At 55.2% G+C, this 16,365-nt stretch overlaps 1 protein-coding gene across 2 annotated transcripts; it reads right to left on the bottom strand.

Annotated features, from left to right (window-relative positions):
• Window positions 1-10,676: 10,676 nt before the first annotated feature.
• LOC138100238 (zinc finger protein 34-like) lies at window positions 10,677-15,210 on the bottom strand. 2 transcript variants are annotated; one of them, XM_068998018.1, is made up of 5 exons: window positions 15,161-15,210; window positions 14,193-14,230; window positions 13,077-13,116; window positions 12,205-12,283; window positions 10,677-12,018 (listed from the first exon to the last, which is right to left on the bottom strand). In XM_068998018.1, exons 3-5 carry the CDS (start codon window positions 13,083-13,085, stop codon window positions 11,096-11,098), a joined length of 1,011 nt encoding a protein of 336 aa, XP_068854119.1. In that variant the 5' UTR covers window positions 13,086-13,116; window positions 14,193-14,230; window positions 15,161-15,210; the 3' UTR covers window positions 10,677-11,095. The 2 variants fall into 2 exon arrangements, with proteins under 2 accessions (XP_068854119.1, XP_068854118.1); XM_068998017.1 differs by lacking the exon at window positions 15,161-15,210 and having other exon boundaries at window positions 14,193-14,270.
• Window positions 15,211-16,365: the final 1,155 nt, after the last annotated feature.

The raw sequence follows: 16,365 nt of genomic DNA, 5'->3' as shown, positions 1-16,365 counted from the left end.
TGAAGTTGTAGGCAGCAAGAGCTTTCTCAGCTGGCCCTTTTGTGAGCTCTGCTTTTGCCAGATGACTTCCATCTTACCCTCTTACCATCTTAGCCTCTCATTTTTGCATATCCCAAACCCCCTTCCAAACATCCAGCAGCTGCTTGTAAAGAAGAAGTCCTAGAACAAAAAGCCAGTGCTGCCTTTCATAGCCCCTTTGCTGTCTATGAAGTAGAGGAAAGAAGCTAGTGAGACGCACTTTCTTTCTCAACTCCATAGAGCGCATCCTTCTCTCAAGGTGGCAGAGTCCTTGGCGGAAGTGAAGCATCTGCAGCTGCAGTTCAGACTGAGAGATGTGCCAGGACAGGAAACATTTGCTGACCTTCCCTGTTCCCTGTGCAACATGATTCTCGCATCCCAGTCACTTTCACACACCTTCGGTACCCCTGAGTCCAAGCAGCTAAAGCTCACAGAGACAGAAGTGTCAGGAAGGAAAACGTTGCAAAAGCACCCCCTTCTCTTATCAGCATATAAATTGTGCACAACAGGCTGCGGCACCGAACCTTCCTTCTCAGATAGACATGCCATCACACTTTTCACTCTTGCAGCTCGGTTGAAAAGCTCCAGCAGCTGCTCCCGCAATAGCAAAAGGTTCTAGAAGTGAAAGCCAGTTTGGGGCTGCACCTTCTCCTTGCCGCATGTAAGCCACACCAAACTCCCTGATGCACTCTGTCCTCCCCTTCTCAAAGGAGTAGACGGTGGCATCAGGACACACCTGTGTCCCAGCAGCTGGGTGCCCAGCCGGGAGCAGGAGCAGGGCTGGGGCTGCTCCCAAAGTTGCCCCGCCCCAATGCCAGAGCCGGACATATGCTGAGGGGGGGCTGGATCAGGCTTTATTGTCCAGCTGCATGCCAGGAGTGAGCACAAAATCTACCTGCATTCTCTGCAGCATGCCATCCTGGAGCAGAGCCATTCCCAAATGAGGCTGCTGGGATGTGGGGGAATGCTGAGGGCAGGACAGGGGGCTGACAGTGCCCAGACTTTCTGGGGCTATTCCCAGGAGGCCCCAGGGCCTGAGGACAAGGTGTGTCCTCTAAGCTCTTGGTGGAAGATACGCTGCCATGACCCTGGGCACCAAGTCTTGGCTTCTCCTGGACACTGCCAGCCCTGCCAGGGCCCTTGGCCATGTCCAGCACAGCTTGTCCTGCGCTGTCCCACCGCTGCTGCTGTGTCCCTGCAGGCTGCACACTCCCATCTCACTGCCCCACCACCAGCTCTGCCCTGCCACCTCCAGCCCTGGCCTGAGCTGTGCCCAGCCTCACCCTCTGTGCCTTGGGCACACACACATGCCCTGAGCTCATCCTCCCTCTGGGTGCTTCTGCCCCCACGCTGCCCTGGGAGGGACATTTCCTCCTCCTCATGCCCAGTGTCCCCCTGCCCAGCTGCTCTGTGGGGCAGTGCGTGTCTCTCCTGCTGTTCCCTGCCTCCCAGGAAAGCTGTACCATGTGGGGCACGGCCCTTCCAGCAGCCTCCCAGCCCCTCAGCCTTGTTGGACCCTTTCCCCTGAGCAGACAGCAGCAGCATCTCCGTGCTCTGCCCAGCGTGCTCCTTTCGTCACCAAACTGCGGGAAAATAGAAACTGTCCTACACCATCTCTGAAGTGTTAGAGAATCAGGCCCTGTGGAACCAACGAGCCCTTGGGACACAGGAGGATCTCGTGTAACCAAGGGTCAGTTCTGACACTGTAGATCCAAGGAGATCCTTGTGACACTCTGGGGCCTTGTGGAACCCTTCTGCCCTGGTCTCTGCACCAAGGAGACCCTTGTGCCACTACGGGACCTTGTGCAGCCAAGGAGAGCATTGTGAGAGTGCGGGGCCATGGAACCAAGGGACCATTGTGACCTTGTGGGGCCTCATGGACTCAAGGGACCATTGCCACACTGTGGGGCCTCATGGAATGAAGGGTCCATTGTGACACTGCAGAACCAAGGACACCATGGTTACACTGTGGGGCCCATGGAACCAAGGCACCATTGGGACACCCCGTGGCCTCATCCTCTTGAATTTCAACAGATCTGAGGGATGGCAGGACCTGCAGGCAGCACTGAAGGATTCTGGGAAGAACCCTTGATCCCTGCTCCAAAGGAAATCAGAGAAAGACCCCTGGTAAGATAAAGGCACCTTTTCCTTTCCCAGTGTAAACTGTTGACCTGCCTGTAAGGTGCAGCAAAAGCTTTGCAGGGTTTGGTTCAAGGTACCCAAGGTTGGAACAGGGAAGTGTTCGAGTCCCTTCTAAGAGAAGGGTTGGAATCTTTGTGCTATGGCTGCCTGGGATCCATGGAACAAGTGTGTTCTGGCAGACTCTGGGACCTCGAGAGCAATCCCATCCAGGAGCCAGCACTGGACCTGCACCCTGGTGGGAGCAGCATGGTACGGATGGAAAACGGGCAGCTGGGTGTGCAGTGGGAACCTCAACCCAGGTCATAGAAGCCCAGGCTTTAGCTTTGAACACATCAGCACAAAAAGCAGAATGAATGACCTTTCCTAGAAATCACTGAAGGAAAAAAGGTGAACATATGGACTGATTTGAACTCTGGGTTTGGAATAATAGACGCCCAGGGAGCCACATGGAAGGAAAGGGCACAGAGGTCTCCAGTGAGTACAAAAAGAAATCAGTCACCTACTGCAGAGTGTGCCAAAACCAAAAGAAGTGGCCCTGATGCCCTTGTAAAGCCCATGGGTTTGGAGACTCCCCAGTTAATCCAGGGACTCCATTGGCTGACCAAACAGCTCAAGAGGGTGCTGAAAAAGCTCTCCTTGCACTAATACCTAGCAAAAACTTGAATGTTCTGCAACAAAAGCCAGATTCCAGTGATCAGGACAGGCAGTCAGCCCCATCAGCAGCAGCTACGGAAAATCCCAGCAGGTGATTGGTAACCCCGTGTGGGCAGGTAATTGGAGCTCCACAATTAATGTATAATGGAACTAAAACATCAGGAAACACATTAGGAAATGGAGAATATGGTGGCCAGTTTACAAAGGCATCTAGTAAGCACAAAAATGGCAAAAAATAATAGATCAGTTGTTGAGAAAGATGGGATTGGTTTTGAAGGAAGAAGGCTGCCTCCAGGGCTCGTTACATGGGAATCACCAGGTGATTTTGGCCAACTGATTTTGCAGAACTGCCCAGACAGAAGGGGGACTGGCACATTTTGGTATTGGTGGATCCTTTTTCTGGATGGCCAGAAGCTTTCCCATGTGGCACCAACAAGACAAGGGAAGTCTCAGAAGTTTTGCTGCAATGAATATTTAATAGCACTGGGACTAACTCTTGTAAGCCTTAAAAGGTGCATGGTTCTCAACAGATCATTGGGGCTGGACTCGCCTGTACATCCTTTCCAACCAGGAGATGCGGTGTACATCAGAACCTGGAATTTTGGAACAATCCAGCCAAAGTGGAAGGGACCATCTCAAGTCCTCCTGGTAACCTACCCTGCACTCAAGGTAGAAGGAATCAAACTCAGGGTTCATCACATGCGGGTAAAACCAGCAAGCACACATTAAACACAGCAGAAACAAGACTGTCTGACACCATGGAGTTTGGGGTTTTACATCAATCCTATTGTTTTAGGTATTGAATAGGATTTTCTAAGGGGATACTCTTTATTGGATCTAGATGATCAATTATTGTGTAACTATAATAAAAATAGAAACGATGTTCCTGACTTCTGGGAAGGGAAATGCGGTTTTCAAAGTCAGTGCAAGATGTTGGCAGATGACAGAATGTGACCCCTGTAACAGCTTGTTTGCCAACACCAACCTGTGCAGAAAATCCAGTTCCGTGGGGAGCTTCAGTCAGCAATTTGACAAAAATCTGGGAACACTTGTGGAAGGAAATAGCACCCAGGGCACCTGGACAGGGATGGAAGGAGAATATTCCTTACCATGGACACATAAGAACGATACTGCTGAGAATTGTAACATTTCCAAACTGGATCTGGAAATTACCTCAGGAAATATTGATCAGCTGACAGATTGCACTGATAGCCCCTGGAGCTGCCAAATTCCAGCAGTATGGAATCACCCTCAGACAGGACAATGGGAATGTTTCCAGCCAGTTCAGGGGTGTCTGGGCTGGGAAGGGAGCCCAGGCCTTCCACGGGACCCCTTACAGGTGGGTATAAAATATCCTGATTTAACAAGGTCAAGGCCAAAGGATCCCAGGACAAAGGAAAAGTGGGATTGCCCTGGGACAGACACTTGAGCTGTTTGGAATCCTGAGGTGCAGCAGCTCCTGGCTGTGGCCCAGGCTCTGAGGCTAGGCTGTGTTTGTAGAAATGATTCTGCCTTTCTCAGTGACACCTGGGCTCAGCCAACAAACAGCAAGCCTTGGAGAGGCACAGAGTGTCAGCAGGATGCGGTCAGATCCTTAGGAGCCCCAGGATGGGTGGGAAGTGATGGAATTTGGAGCACACGTTTGGCCCTGGGAGAATCAGGAGCACCATGGACACTGGGGGTATTAACGTTCCGTCCCTCGTGCAAGGAGTCACCACCGGGAACCCAACTGTGGGGAAAGGTTAAAGGGGATGGAACTTGGAAACATCCCAGTGCGGGAACTACAGCGGGATGGATTTTAGAATTCATCTCTGCTCCGCAAAGATCTGCCTTTAGGAACAGAGCAGCCACACACCATTGGGCTCTGCAGATGGAAACCTGAGTGAATGCAGCTCCTTTGGGGCTTGCTGAAATAAAGGAACAATTGCCAGCCACAGCTAAAATGACTTTACAGAGCAGATTGGCTTTAGCCCTATTGCTGTTACATGGACAGGGAGTATGTGGATTCTTGAACTGAAACAGCAACACTTGTTGTGTGCACATTCCAAATGTGATGCTGGATTGGATGATCGGGTAGAGAGGATAAAATCAGTTGCTGCATCCAGCAGGGAATTAAGGGGAGGATTAGACAGTAACTGGATAAAATATTTCAAGGACTTGGATTTTCTCTGACTGATGGTTGGCCTGACTTTTGCAAAGTCTAACTGGGATCCCAGCAATACTTGTGCTTGTGACACTTGCTTTGAGCTGTGTAAAGAACATGGTTGTGAAAGCAGCTGAGGAACTCGTGGGATGTGAGTAAAGGAGCAGAGTGAGGCTTACGAAGGCTTGAAGGGAAGAGAAGCTTCCCAACCCTCCAAGGGGGGAAATTTACCAGATGAAAAACCGTTTGCACCTGGTGGGTTCATACAATGCTTCTTCTCCAAAAGCCACTGGCCATGGAACCGCACAAGGCTGATTCTGTAGGCAGCAACCAGCCCAGGTGTGCCAACTTTCACCAGTTCACTGGGCAGTCAGGGCTGGCTTTGGGGTCACCGACCACCAGGGACCCCCAAAGAGAGCCCCAGGGCAGAAGAACGGATGTGCAAAGGGGTGGGGGAAATATGCAATGATTTTGGGGAAATGATTGTCGTGTGTGTGTTTATTGTGGGACAGTCTGGGAATGAGTCTGTGAAACACAGTCTGCAAACAGGAACATTCCTGACCTCGGCACACATGACTTTGGGAGGGGCTCTCCCCTCGTGCATCCGGCCCAATAAAGAATGCTGCTGCTTCGTGCTGCGCTGATGCTGAGGAGGTTTTGTTTCCCTGAAGTTTTGGTAACACCTCTGTGCCTGTGTCACAGAGCCACAGAGCAGCTGTGATGTCAGAAAGGGGCTGTGTGACATCACAGGGTGGCTGTATGACATCATAGAGTCTACGGCGACATCATGGAGCAGCTCTGTGACATCAGAGAGTGGTGCTGTGACATCATAGAGTTGGCTGTGACATCACAGATTGGGCTCTGACATCACAGGGCAGACTATGACATCACAGAGATGGCTGTGACATCACAGGGTGCTGGTGTGACATCACAGTGCAGAGTTGTGACATCACAGATAGGACTGTGACATCACAGGGTGCTTGTGTGACATCACAGAGTGGTTGTGTGACATCACAGGGGAGCTGTATGACATCATAGAGTCTGCTGTGACATCACAGAGCTATCACAGTGATATCACAGAGAGGACTGTGACATCACAGATGGGTGGCATGACATCACAGAGTGTCTATGACATCACAGGGTGTCTATGACATCACAGGGTGGCTATGTGACATCACAGAATGAGTTTTGACATCACAGGTTGGCTGTGGGACATCCCAGGGTGGCTGTGTGACATCCCAGGGGGTTGGATGCCATGGCAACCCTCATCAGTTCCAGTTCCCTTGGAAACCCCCCCAGGACCCATTGCTGCACTCAGGGTCCGTGGCCACTTGCCCGCAGACCTGTGGCTGCCCTCGGCTGCCATGGCAGCCCTCAGGACAGAGCGGTGCCGGGGCTGGTGCCAGCTACAATTGCACTGACACTCGCTGATGCCACGGCAGCGGCCACAGGGACCCGTTCCTCACTTTGGTGCCATGGACACCAACGCTTGGCCCCGCTGCCATGGGGATTGGCACGGTCACCTGCACTCAGGGCCCGTGGCTGGGCACTGCTGCCATGGACACGGGCACTGAGCCCTGGGCCACAGTCGGCTGCCATGGCCACCAGCCCAAGGTCCCGTGGCCAGGGCCGGGGCCATCGAAAGGAACCCGTGGAGCCGTGGTGATGGTGGATGGCCATGGGGTGCTGCTGTGGGCTGGGGCAGAGGGAATTTCCTTGCCAGGCCTTTCTCTGGGGCTGTGTTTGGCTCTGTGCTGAGCACAGCGTTGCTCACACGGAGATGGTTTTGTTCTTGCTGAGCTTGCACAGAGCCAAGGCCTTTCCTGCCCCTCGTCCGGCCACGCTGGGGAGGGGCTGGGGGTGAGGGGGAGCTTGGCAGGGGTCACAGCCAGGACAGGTGACCTCAACTGACCCCAGGGATATCCCAGACCACAGGACATCATGGCCAGTGTATAAAGTGGGGGGAACAAGGAGGAAGGGGGGGACATTTGGAGTGAGGGTTTTTGTCTTCCCAGGTAACACTCAGGCAGGATGGGGCCCTGTTTTGCTGGTGGGCAGGGTCAGCACCAAAGACACAGACCCTACTGAAGGGATTGTGCAATTTATAAAATGCAAATCTGCAAAGAATTACAAAAGCATAAGCTCAGCAAAGCACATAATCATTAGCAAAGAATCACAGCAGGAACAGCTCAGCAATGCCCCCAGTCATCAGTGCCAAAGATTGCCTGCAGTGATTAACCAAGATCCAGCCCCAGTGACCCTCAGACTTTACCATCACCCAGAGCCACCCATCAGCTGGGGGAAGCTGTCCCAGCCAAGGACTGGAGAGCCACTCCCGGACACTGGGAATTCCTGCAGCTGCCTCCAGCCACAGCTGAGGCTCCAACCCCGCTGGGAGAGGGCCCAGCTTTGACAGTGCTGGAGAAACAAACTGACAGCACTTCTAGTGCAGGAACATCTGCTTTCATCCTCCTCTTGGCTTCCTCCTAAGCCTGGCCAGGGCTCAAGGAGGAGCCAAGGGAGCTGACTTTGACCATACAGCCCCAAACAAGGCCAGATGTTGGATTTCACGGCCTTGTCCCAGCCGCCCGCAGTGCCCAGGCCGTGCTGGCTGTGCTCAGAGCAGGGCCCAAAGCTGCCCAGCATTGCTGCCTTTGGGAGCAGAGCAGGAGGGCAGGACATGTGCCCAGCCTGCAGCCAGCCATGGCACAGCCACCTCCTCAGCAGCTGCCCAGAGCCCAAAAGCAGTTTGGCAGCCACTGAAGAATTCCCTGCAGCCGCCCCAGCAAAGGGGGAACCTTTGGTGCCCGGCCAGGCCGTGCCATGCCCAGCTCTGGGAGCATCCCCCTGGCTCTGGACTCACCTGCACACTGGCCGTGGAGCGTGTCTTTGGAGAAGGTGCCAGAATCAAAGTCCATCATCTTCAGCTGCCACTGGCCAGCTCCAGGAAGAGGTTGTCGTCCTTGAGCTCGTCCTTGGTGGCTCCAGCAGCAGCAGCCCCACCTGGTACAGCTTCTCCAGGGGCTCCTTCTCCTTCCCTGGGGCCACACCAGGCTCTCAGGGTTCTGCCCAGGGCCCCAGCCATCAATGAACCAGACAAACAAAACCAGGGGGGATGGTGGCCACCAGTGCTTGCCAGAGCAGGCCTCCAGCTCAGCTGCAGCCCAAGAGCTGCGTGTTCCCTTCTGATGCTCCCTGCTCAGAGCTACAGACAGGACAAAATAGTCTGCTTTGCTTTGCCACTGATTGCCAAGAGCTGTGTGGGGCTGTTACCTGCCAGGCCCCTGGATCACACTGTGCCCGTGGGTCCCTGCCATCCTCTAGGGCACATGAACACCCTGCAGCCAAGGGGCACTGAAGAGCTCTTCCAAGGACGGCCTGTCCAAGGGCTGCATGGACAAGCACCTCTTAAGAACATCCTGGCACTCTGGGCACAGAAACCAGAAACCACCAGGCAGCTGCAGAAGGATCCCGCCTGCTTTGCCCCCCGTTCCCGTGCCCAGGCCATGCTGGCTGTGCCCAGAGCTGGGCCTAAACTTGCCCATGGATTCTGTGCTTTGGAGGGCAGCAGGAGAGCAGGACATGTGCCACCTGCTCAGAGCTGACAGAGCGGGATGCTCCTGAGCCCGCTGCTGGCTCCCAGCACTGCTATTCCCCCCGTGCCACAGAGATGAGGGATCCACACAAAAGCAACCAGACCAGGAGCCGACACTTTCATTGCCTGCCAGAAATGGGTCTCATTTTGCTCTGCATTCCTTTCCTAGCAGGTCTTATCTATTAAAAACAAGAGAAAAAAGAAAAGAACCAGAAAAAGTATGAGAGATAAAAACAAAACCCAAATGTGGAAAGAAAAGTCTTCTGCAACTTTGGATTCAGAGGGAATTGATATTTTTTAAGAGAACTCAGTTATTTATCTTTTTTTTGTTTCATTCAGTACTTACATTGTTTTCACTCCTTCCTTCCTTCCTTCCTTCCTTCCTTCCTTCCTTCCTTCCTTCCTTCCTTCCTTCCTTCCTTCCTTCCTTCCTTCCTTCCTTCCTTCCTTCCTTCCTTCCTTCCTTCCTTCCTTCCTTCCGTCCCTCACAAGCCACTTCTCACCCCATTGAAGGGGTGCAAAGCAGCAGGATCCCCTCCCAATTAGGGTCCTCTCACCCTCCCAAAATGTGGGGATTTCACCTCAGCCCCCCAAATTGCGGGGGGTTTACAGCACTTTCCCCAAATTCACTGCAACCTCCCAGAAGCCACTTAGAGGCCCCAAAATTGTCAAAAAGCAGCAGGAGCCTCCCCAAAAGCAGCTCCTGGTTTTCCTCCCTGGAGTGCCCCACTCCAAGTGTTCAAACCACCCCATCAATCCCAAACTTCATCCCACCCCCATGATGCCACCCCATCCCATCCCATCCCATCCCATCCCTCCTGGACACCAATTCCCCTTCTGTGGTTCCTGACTCCCCACAGCCAGGCCTTGGGGGTGACGGATCGAGCCATTTGGGGCTGCCATCGACACATTGGGGCTGGGATTGAGTTTATTGGAGGCACCCACTCAATCCCTCCATCCCAAATGGCAGCTTGGAACCTCTCCTCAGCCCTTGCTGTGCCCATGGGCTCACCTCAAGTCCCAAAATGAGAGCCAGGGCCCCACAGCCCATTCAGAACCTCTCAACATTGCCAGAAACAGCAGCATCCTTCCCAAAATGGGCTCCCCGGCTCCCTGACAATAGGTCCCCCTTCCAAGCACCAGAGCCCCCCTCTAAGAACCCCTCCCTAAGCATTGGGGGGACCCCAAAACTGCCTCAGGAATGGGACATACCCTAAAATCCCTTCAGGAATGTGGGATACCCCAGAACCCACTCAGCAACGGGGTCCCCCCGGCCTCATCATGCGCAGCCTTCAGCTGGCTCAGCCAGAGCCCATCCCGCCCTCAGCAGCCCCAGCCCAGCCCAGCCCTCCTGGGCAGGAAGCCCCAATGGCCGAGCCGGCCTGGGACACTTGCAGGGATGCGGGGGCAGCCGCAGCTTCTCGGGCCAGCCTGTGCCAGGCCCTGAGCGCCCTGCCAGGGAACCATTGCTGCCCCACATCCCATCTCAGCCTGCCCTCGGGCAGCGGGAAGCCGTTCCCTGGGGCCCGGCCCCGCAGGCCCTTGGCAAGAGTCTCTCTCCCCCAGCAATTGCTGCTCCTCCCTGCTGCGGGGCCCGAGCTGCAAGTTGATTTTCTGCCGCTGGCCCCGGCCCAGCCCCGAGCCAGGGCCAGCACCTTGCCCTGGAGCTCTGCGGGCGCTGCGTTTGTGCGGCCGCAGCGCAGCGGCCGCAGCTCGGAGCTGCCCTTTGTGTCCCCGCCGGCAGCTGCCAGAGCTGGCAGCCACAAAGGCCCCTCCCAGTCCCCCAAGGAGCCCCCAGACCTCCTCCCACCCCCCATGGCACCGACCGGGACAGGCTGGGGGACAGGAACATCCACAGCCCAGAGCAGCTCAGGCACTTCAGCAGCGATTTGGGCACTCTGGAGGTCACACCCCAAAGGGGGAGATGCAGGGCAGGGACTGGGACAGACCACTGGAATTCCTGGAGAACAGACGGGCTCAGGTGGACACGTTCTGCCAGCACACTTGTGAGATGGTGGCCCCAATCTGCCTGGCTTTGTGGCCCCACAACACTCAGATCCTCCCAAATATTCCCCTGAACCCCAAATTCACCCCCAAATTCTGGTAAAATGGTGCTGCTTTAGATTTCTTTGTTTAATTTCTTTATTTTTACTCCAATTTTGATTTTTTCAGTAGGATTAACACAGAAATTACTTACGCTGCAGAAGATCTCCAAGATTATCCAGGGGTGCTTGATACCACCAGAAGAAACAATTGGACAGAACAGATGAAAATTTTTAGGTTGTAAAGGTAAAAAATCAGCTCTTCCCAATGAATCTCCAATGTTGATCTGAGTCCTGATGGATGTTCCTGCCCCTGCGTTCACCCAGGTGCCTACGGGGATCCAGGAGAATGTGGAGAGCACCAGCCAGGGGTATTCCCAACCTGGATCACAGGGAATGTGGGTCACCAAGGCTCTTCCCAACGTGGGTCCTCTGATGGGAGATGAAGTTGGAGCAGAGGACAAAGCTCTTCCCGCAATTGGGGCACTCGCAGGGCTTCCCTTAGCGGTGCCTCCGTTGGTGTTGGGTCAAGTTAGAGCTGTCTGAGAAGCTCTTCCCACACTTGGGACACTCGTAGGGCCTCTCCCCGGTGTGGATGCGCTGGTGGGTGACGAGGTGGGAGCTGCGGTTGAAGCCCTTCCTGCAGTCAGGGCAGCGGAAAGGCCTCTCATCCGTGTGAATCTGCTGGTGCCGGAGGAGACTGGAGCTGGTGTGAAACCTCTTCCCACACTGGGGACACTCGTAGGGCCTCTCCCCTGTGTGGATGTGCTGGTGGCGGATCAAGTTAGAGCTGTCTGAGAAGCTCTTCCCACACTGAGGACACTCGTAGGGCCTCTCCCTCGTGTGGATGCGCCGGTGGGTGATGAGGTGGGAGTTTTGCTTGAAGCCCTTCCTGCAGTCGGGGCAGCGGAAGGGCCTCTCATCCGTGTGAATGCGCTGGTGCAGGAGGAGATTGGAGCTGCTCTGAAACCTCTTCCCACACTCGGAACACTCATAGGGCTTCTCCCCAGTGTGGATGCGCTGGTGGCGGATCAGGTTGGAGCTGTGGCTGAAGCTCTTCCCACATTCCCCACACTCGTAGGGCCTCTCCCCGGTGTGGATCCTCTGGTGGTCGATCAGGTGGGAGCTCCAGCTGAAGCTCTTCCCACATTCCCCACACTTGTGGGGCTTCTCCCCATTGTGAAGCTGCTCATGAACCACCAGCTCTGACCTCTGGCTGGATCTCCGGCCGCCTTCCTGGCACAGGGTGGGTCTTTCCTCCTCAGAGCACCCTGGGCTGCATTTGCAGCCCCTCCTCCTGCGGGATCTCCGGGGCTTTTCCTCCCCGTTGGATTCCTGCACCGTGGAGCCGCTCAAAACGGCCTCTTCCACCAGGTTCTGCTGCAGGGATTTGTCCTCCCTGGGCTCCCTGCTCAGCTCCTTGTCTGGGGGAGGAAGGACAAGGAGAGGATGGGATTTGCCTCCGTGCCACAGGGAAGGGGAAGGAGATCCCCCCAGTCCATCCCCAGCAGGACGGCATCGGCATCGGGGTTGTCCTGCAGCCGGGGGTGATGCTGGGCTGGGAGATGGAGCAGGAGAGAGGGGGAAAGGGGCAGTGACTTCCCCCTCACCAGCCTGGGGGTCCTGGGGCATCTTCCTCTTCCTCACAGCCTCCTCCTCCATCTGGCCAAGGGCTGGGAATGGGAAATCCTGGTTTGGGGAGAAACAAGGGATGAGTGTGTTGGGTTGGGGCTTCCTCCTGCCCAAGCCCATCTTTAGAAGTCACTGGGTACCTGGTGTCCATAAAACCAACAAAAAATCAAGAGTGACTCCAAAAAAAGCCTCCAGGAGTTCCCCCTTTCTAGTCTCCGCACTTTGGGGTTCTGAGGGTCCCTCTTGTCAGGGCTGCTGGGGGTCCCGTGGGTCCTGGGGATCCCCCTCTCCGGGGTCCTGCTTAGGGATGCTGGGGGGTTTTGGGGGTCCCACAGGTCCCTTTTTTCCTGATTCTGCTTTGGCTCCCAGAGGTCCCAGGGTCCCCCTCTTCAGCCTCCCTCCACTCCAGGCACTTGGGGCTCCCCCCTCTCCTCACCGCCCCTTTTAGGGCTGAGAGATCCCAACCCCACCTCATCTCCAGGCCCCCCCCATCCCTCCAGGCTCTTGGGGGTCCCCCAGCTCTGGTATCGTCCCTCTCTGCTCTCCCCACTCCAGGGTTCCCGTGTTCCAGCCTTCCGCTCTCCTGGGGATCCCCAAAGCCAATGTCCAACCCCACCAGGACCGGGCAATCCTCACATGGACCCCCTAAGACCCCCAAGGGGCAATTATAGCTCAGCTTTGGAGTCCTGCAAGATCCACATATCCCCTCTGGCCCAAAAATCCCTCCCAGGGACATGCAAGGACATCTGGGGCTCGATTCCAGAATCTGCAAGCTCCAAACACCCCTCCAAAAAAACCCCTCCTGGTGACCCCCCGATAGATTTGGGGTGAGCTCCCCCTCCCCACTCACCTGCAGCATGGGGGGGAAGATGCTACCGGGGCTGGGGGTGCTGCGGACACAGTGGGCGGGCGGTGGAACCTCGTGGTTCTCCAGTTCCTCCTCCTCCTCTCTCCCTCCTCTTCCTCCTGCTCCGCCTCCACTCCCACCCTGCCCCCCCTTTCCCACCCCCTCTGCCCCACGGCTGCCGCAGCACCGGCTGCTGTGTGGGGGGAGCTCCCCGATCAGCCCCAGGGATGGACAGGGGAGTTGGGGACCCCCCAGTGTGGATCCCTCCCTTCCCCAGAGCCCCGGGGAATCGCTCCAGGGCTCAGGTGCTGGGGGACAGGGCTGCACCCCCATGGAACCGCTCTTCTGCTGTCCCAACCCCACCTTTCCCTCCCCTCTTCTCCCCTTTCTCAGCGTTCCCCCAATCCACAGCCCCATTCCAGCTCAATTTGGGTGTCCCATCCCCATCCCACTTTCTTTGGGGGTCTCAGCCCCCTCTCGCCCCCCCACCCCCTTCTGCACCTTCCCCATCCCCAATCCCCGCCTCCCCTCCCCCGGCCTTGGTTTTGGGGGTTCCAGGCCCCTCCTGCTCACTTTGGGGGTTCCATTCCCCATTTCGCTCAATTTGGGGTCCCAGGCCCGCCCCCCTTCTCACCGCTCACCCCGCGGCCGGGGGGGCTCCCAGCACCACCAGTGCCACCAGTGCGGCCCCAGCTGCCCCCACACGCCCCATGCCCAGCGCCGGGCGCTGCCGACAGCCCCAAAGCAGCCGCGCTGTGCCCTGGGGGGTCCCCAGAGCGGCCCCGCCCCGCACGGCACTGGGAGCACCAGTCCGGACCAGTGCGGAGCGCGGGCGGGCGGCATCAGCCGTGCCCGGGCAGGGCCGGGCCCCGCGGGGCTCCCGCCCGCACTCGGCCCCCGCCGGGACAGCGCGGGGGGGCCCGGCCTGGCCGCCCCCACCTCCCCCTCCCCAAATTCCGCTCCGGGGGGCGCTGGGGGCGGGGGGGGCTCAGGTGGGGCCAGAGGTGCCCGAGCCACGTGTCCCCCGCTGCCAGCACCGCCCCCTCAGGATTAGGGGTGCCCCAAAACTCCCTCGGAGCTGGCGGATACCCCGCAGGCGAGCTGCCCCTCCCCGGTCACCTGCGGGATGAGGGGAACGATGCTCCCGGAGCCGAGAGCTGCGGACACAGAGAGCGATGCATGCACGTGGAAGCTCCTCTTCCTGCCCCTTCTATCCCACCTCTTCCTCCCGCTCCTCCCCCTTTATCCCTCCTCTTCCTCCCGCTCCTGCTCCTCCAGTTGTCCTCCGTCCAGCAGCTCCGCTGCCGCCCCCAAACCTCGGGCTGGAGCGGGGGGTTTGGGACACAGCCCCGTGCTGGGGGGCGGCAGCGGGAGCCGCGGGGCCCGGCCCGTGGGGGCGGCCGGGCTTGAAAAGTGCGCGGGGCCCCAGCGCGGTGTCCCGGTCTTGTTCCTCACCTTAACACAATGTCTTCAACTCCCTACGTGCCCTTCATTTAATCAGCATTTCCTAAATGCTGACCCATCCCATCATCATCTCTACCCGGAACAGAATTTCCCAGGCCATTCCAAGTCCTTTATAGTTCTTAAAATACTGCGGCCAACCCCTGACCGTGATTTCCCCCACCCCTGCCTCCATGCAGACCTTGTCGTCTCCCAGCACCAGGATCGTTCCCACTGGCCCAGGTCTGCATTTAGTGAAGCCAACAGTACTTCTACCACTGCTTTCAGCAAGACCCCAGTTGAGTCTTTACATTTCAACATAACCAGATGATGTCTACTTAGCATGAAATGTAGTTACTGTCTAAGAGTTGCACGTCCCAAGCAATTTCTTAGCATAATAAATTTTAAATCCTTTGGGTTGAAGTGTTTGGAAATCATCTGCTAGCGTATATAGCAACTTCACTACATTCTTATTTTCAATATCTATGTAGAGCTAAGGAATTCCAATTATGAGAGGCTCTATTCTGTAAGCTCATTAAAAGTTAATATCCACCACAACACTCTCTCTATTTCATTGGTTCTTTGCAATTGCTTAGCAAAGATAACAAGCACCAGGCTTTTTAAGAGAGAGACACATGCTATCTTACCTAAAAAGACACAATCTTGTTCCCACCAAGGCACTCACACAGGTGAAAGTCACAAATTTCCTGCCTCTTCCTTCCTTTCCAAACCAGTGCAGCATGAGAGGAAGCAGCTGTTTCCCGAGGCCGATGGGTCACAGACAGGTCAGATGACATTGAGGCTTGTTCCTCAGAGGCTGTCAGCAAGCAGCAGATGATGATTGCAAGGATCCAGGTGACACCATCACCCTCTCAAGAGAGGAATCCTTTAAGCAAGCACATTGCTCATCACTTCCATCCTGCTTTGGTCTAATGAACCAGCTCTTCCTGGCAATGAGCAGCAAGGGGATCTAATTTGACTTGCTATCCTTTTACATTTTATTCAATCATTACATCAGAACAGACATTTTACTTTTGTTTCAGTTACTCCAGAGGACCTTGGCACAAAGCAAAATGAAGTCAAATGAGAAATAGCTAGCTTAAATTTATATACACCAACAAATCATGCTGTGTTTCAACAAGTGTAAGAGAGACATGGGACTTTCCTTCCCTCTTAGCAGCTGCAAGCATAAAAAAAGTAATGATGCAATGTTCATTAATAAAACTTTCTTAAAAATCTCTTCTTGTGGACAGATTCAACATCTGCAGGAGATACCCAAAACACACTCATTGTGCTGCACTTCCCTTTTTCCATTCACGTGTTATATGTACTGAAAATATGTTACCGAGTAGGTATGAACACACCATGCTCCCAAATTTTCTCTAAGTAAAACATATATCTGTGTATGTTATAAACAATCAAACACAAGGGAGAAAAGCTGGCACAGATGCTGCAGCAAAGGAAATTCATCACATTACAGATCTGCCCTGATATGGAGATTGGCCAGGACTTTCATCAGTGATGGGAAGAAATTTCTCATCTTCCCATTTACAGCACCTGAAGCAAGAAGGACCCAACACCTTAAGCGGTGTCCAAGATAGCACAGAAATTTAAACAGAGCCATTTACAAAGGGCAGCAATTCATCTGGCGAGCTCACACCTCAGATAACTATCTGCAGAACCCAGAGCAATATGATACTCCAAGGAGCAGTGAGATAGCCAGAAGATTCTCAGCTAAAGAAAATCAGGCAAGAACAGGATGTTCCTTAGCCTGGCTAGCCCAGATAACTTCTCCCAGCCATTAGCATGAGATGAAACAGAAACAGAGAGGCTGAATTACTTGCAGTGTACA

Source organism: Aphelocoma coerulescens, chromosome 30, assembly GCF_041296385.1.
Source record: "Aphelocoma coerulescens isolate FSJ_1873_10779 chromosome 30, UR_Acoe_1.0, whole genome shotgun sequence".
Taxonomy (NCBI): domain Eukaryota; kingdom Metazoa; phylum Chordata; class Aves; order Passeriformes; family Corvidae; genus Aphelocoma; species Aphelocoma coerulescens.
The sequence above is the reverse complement of the archived record's forward strand: the minus strand, read 5'-3'. Positions and strand labels throughout refer to the sequence as shown.

Bases quoted from the DNA above. Each gene is read 5' to 3' on its own strand.
- LOC138100238 (XM_068998017.1), bottom strand. From the start codon at position 14,254: ATGCATCGCTCTCTGTGTCCGCAGCTCTCGGCTCCGGGAGCATCGTTC. The intron at 13,117-14,192 runs GTGACCGGGGAG...CTGTGTCCGCAG, and splicing joins TCGTTCCCCTCATCCCGCAG to CACCCCCAGCCCCGGTAGCA. The intron at 12,019-12,204 runs GTGAGGGGGAAG...TTCCTCCCCCAG, and splicing joins GCCCCAGGACCCCCAGGCTG to ACAAGGAGCTGAGCAGGGAG.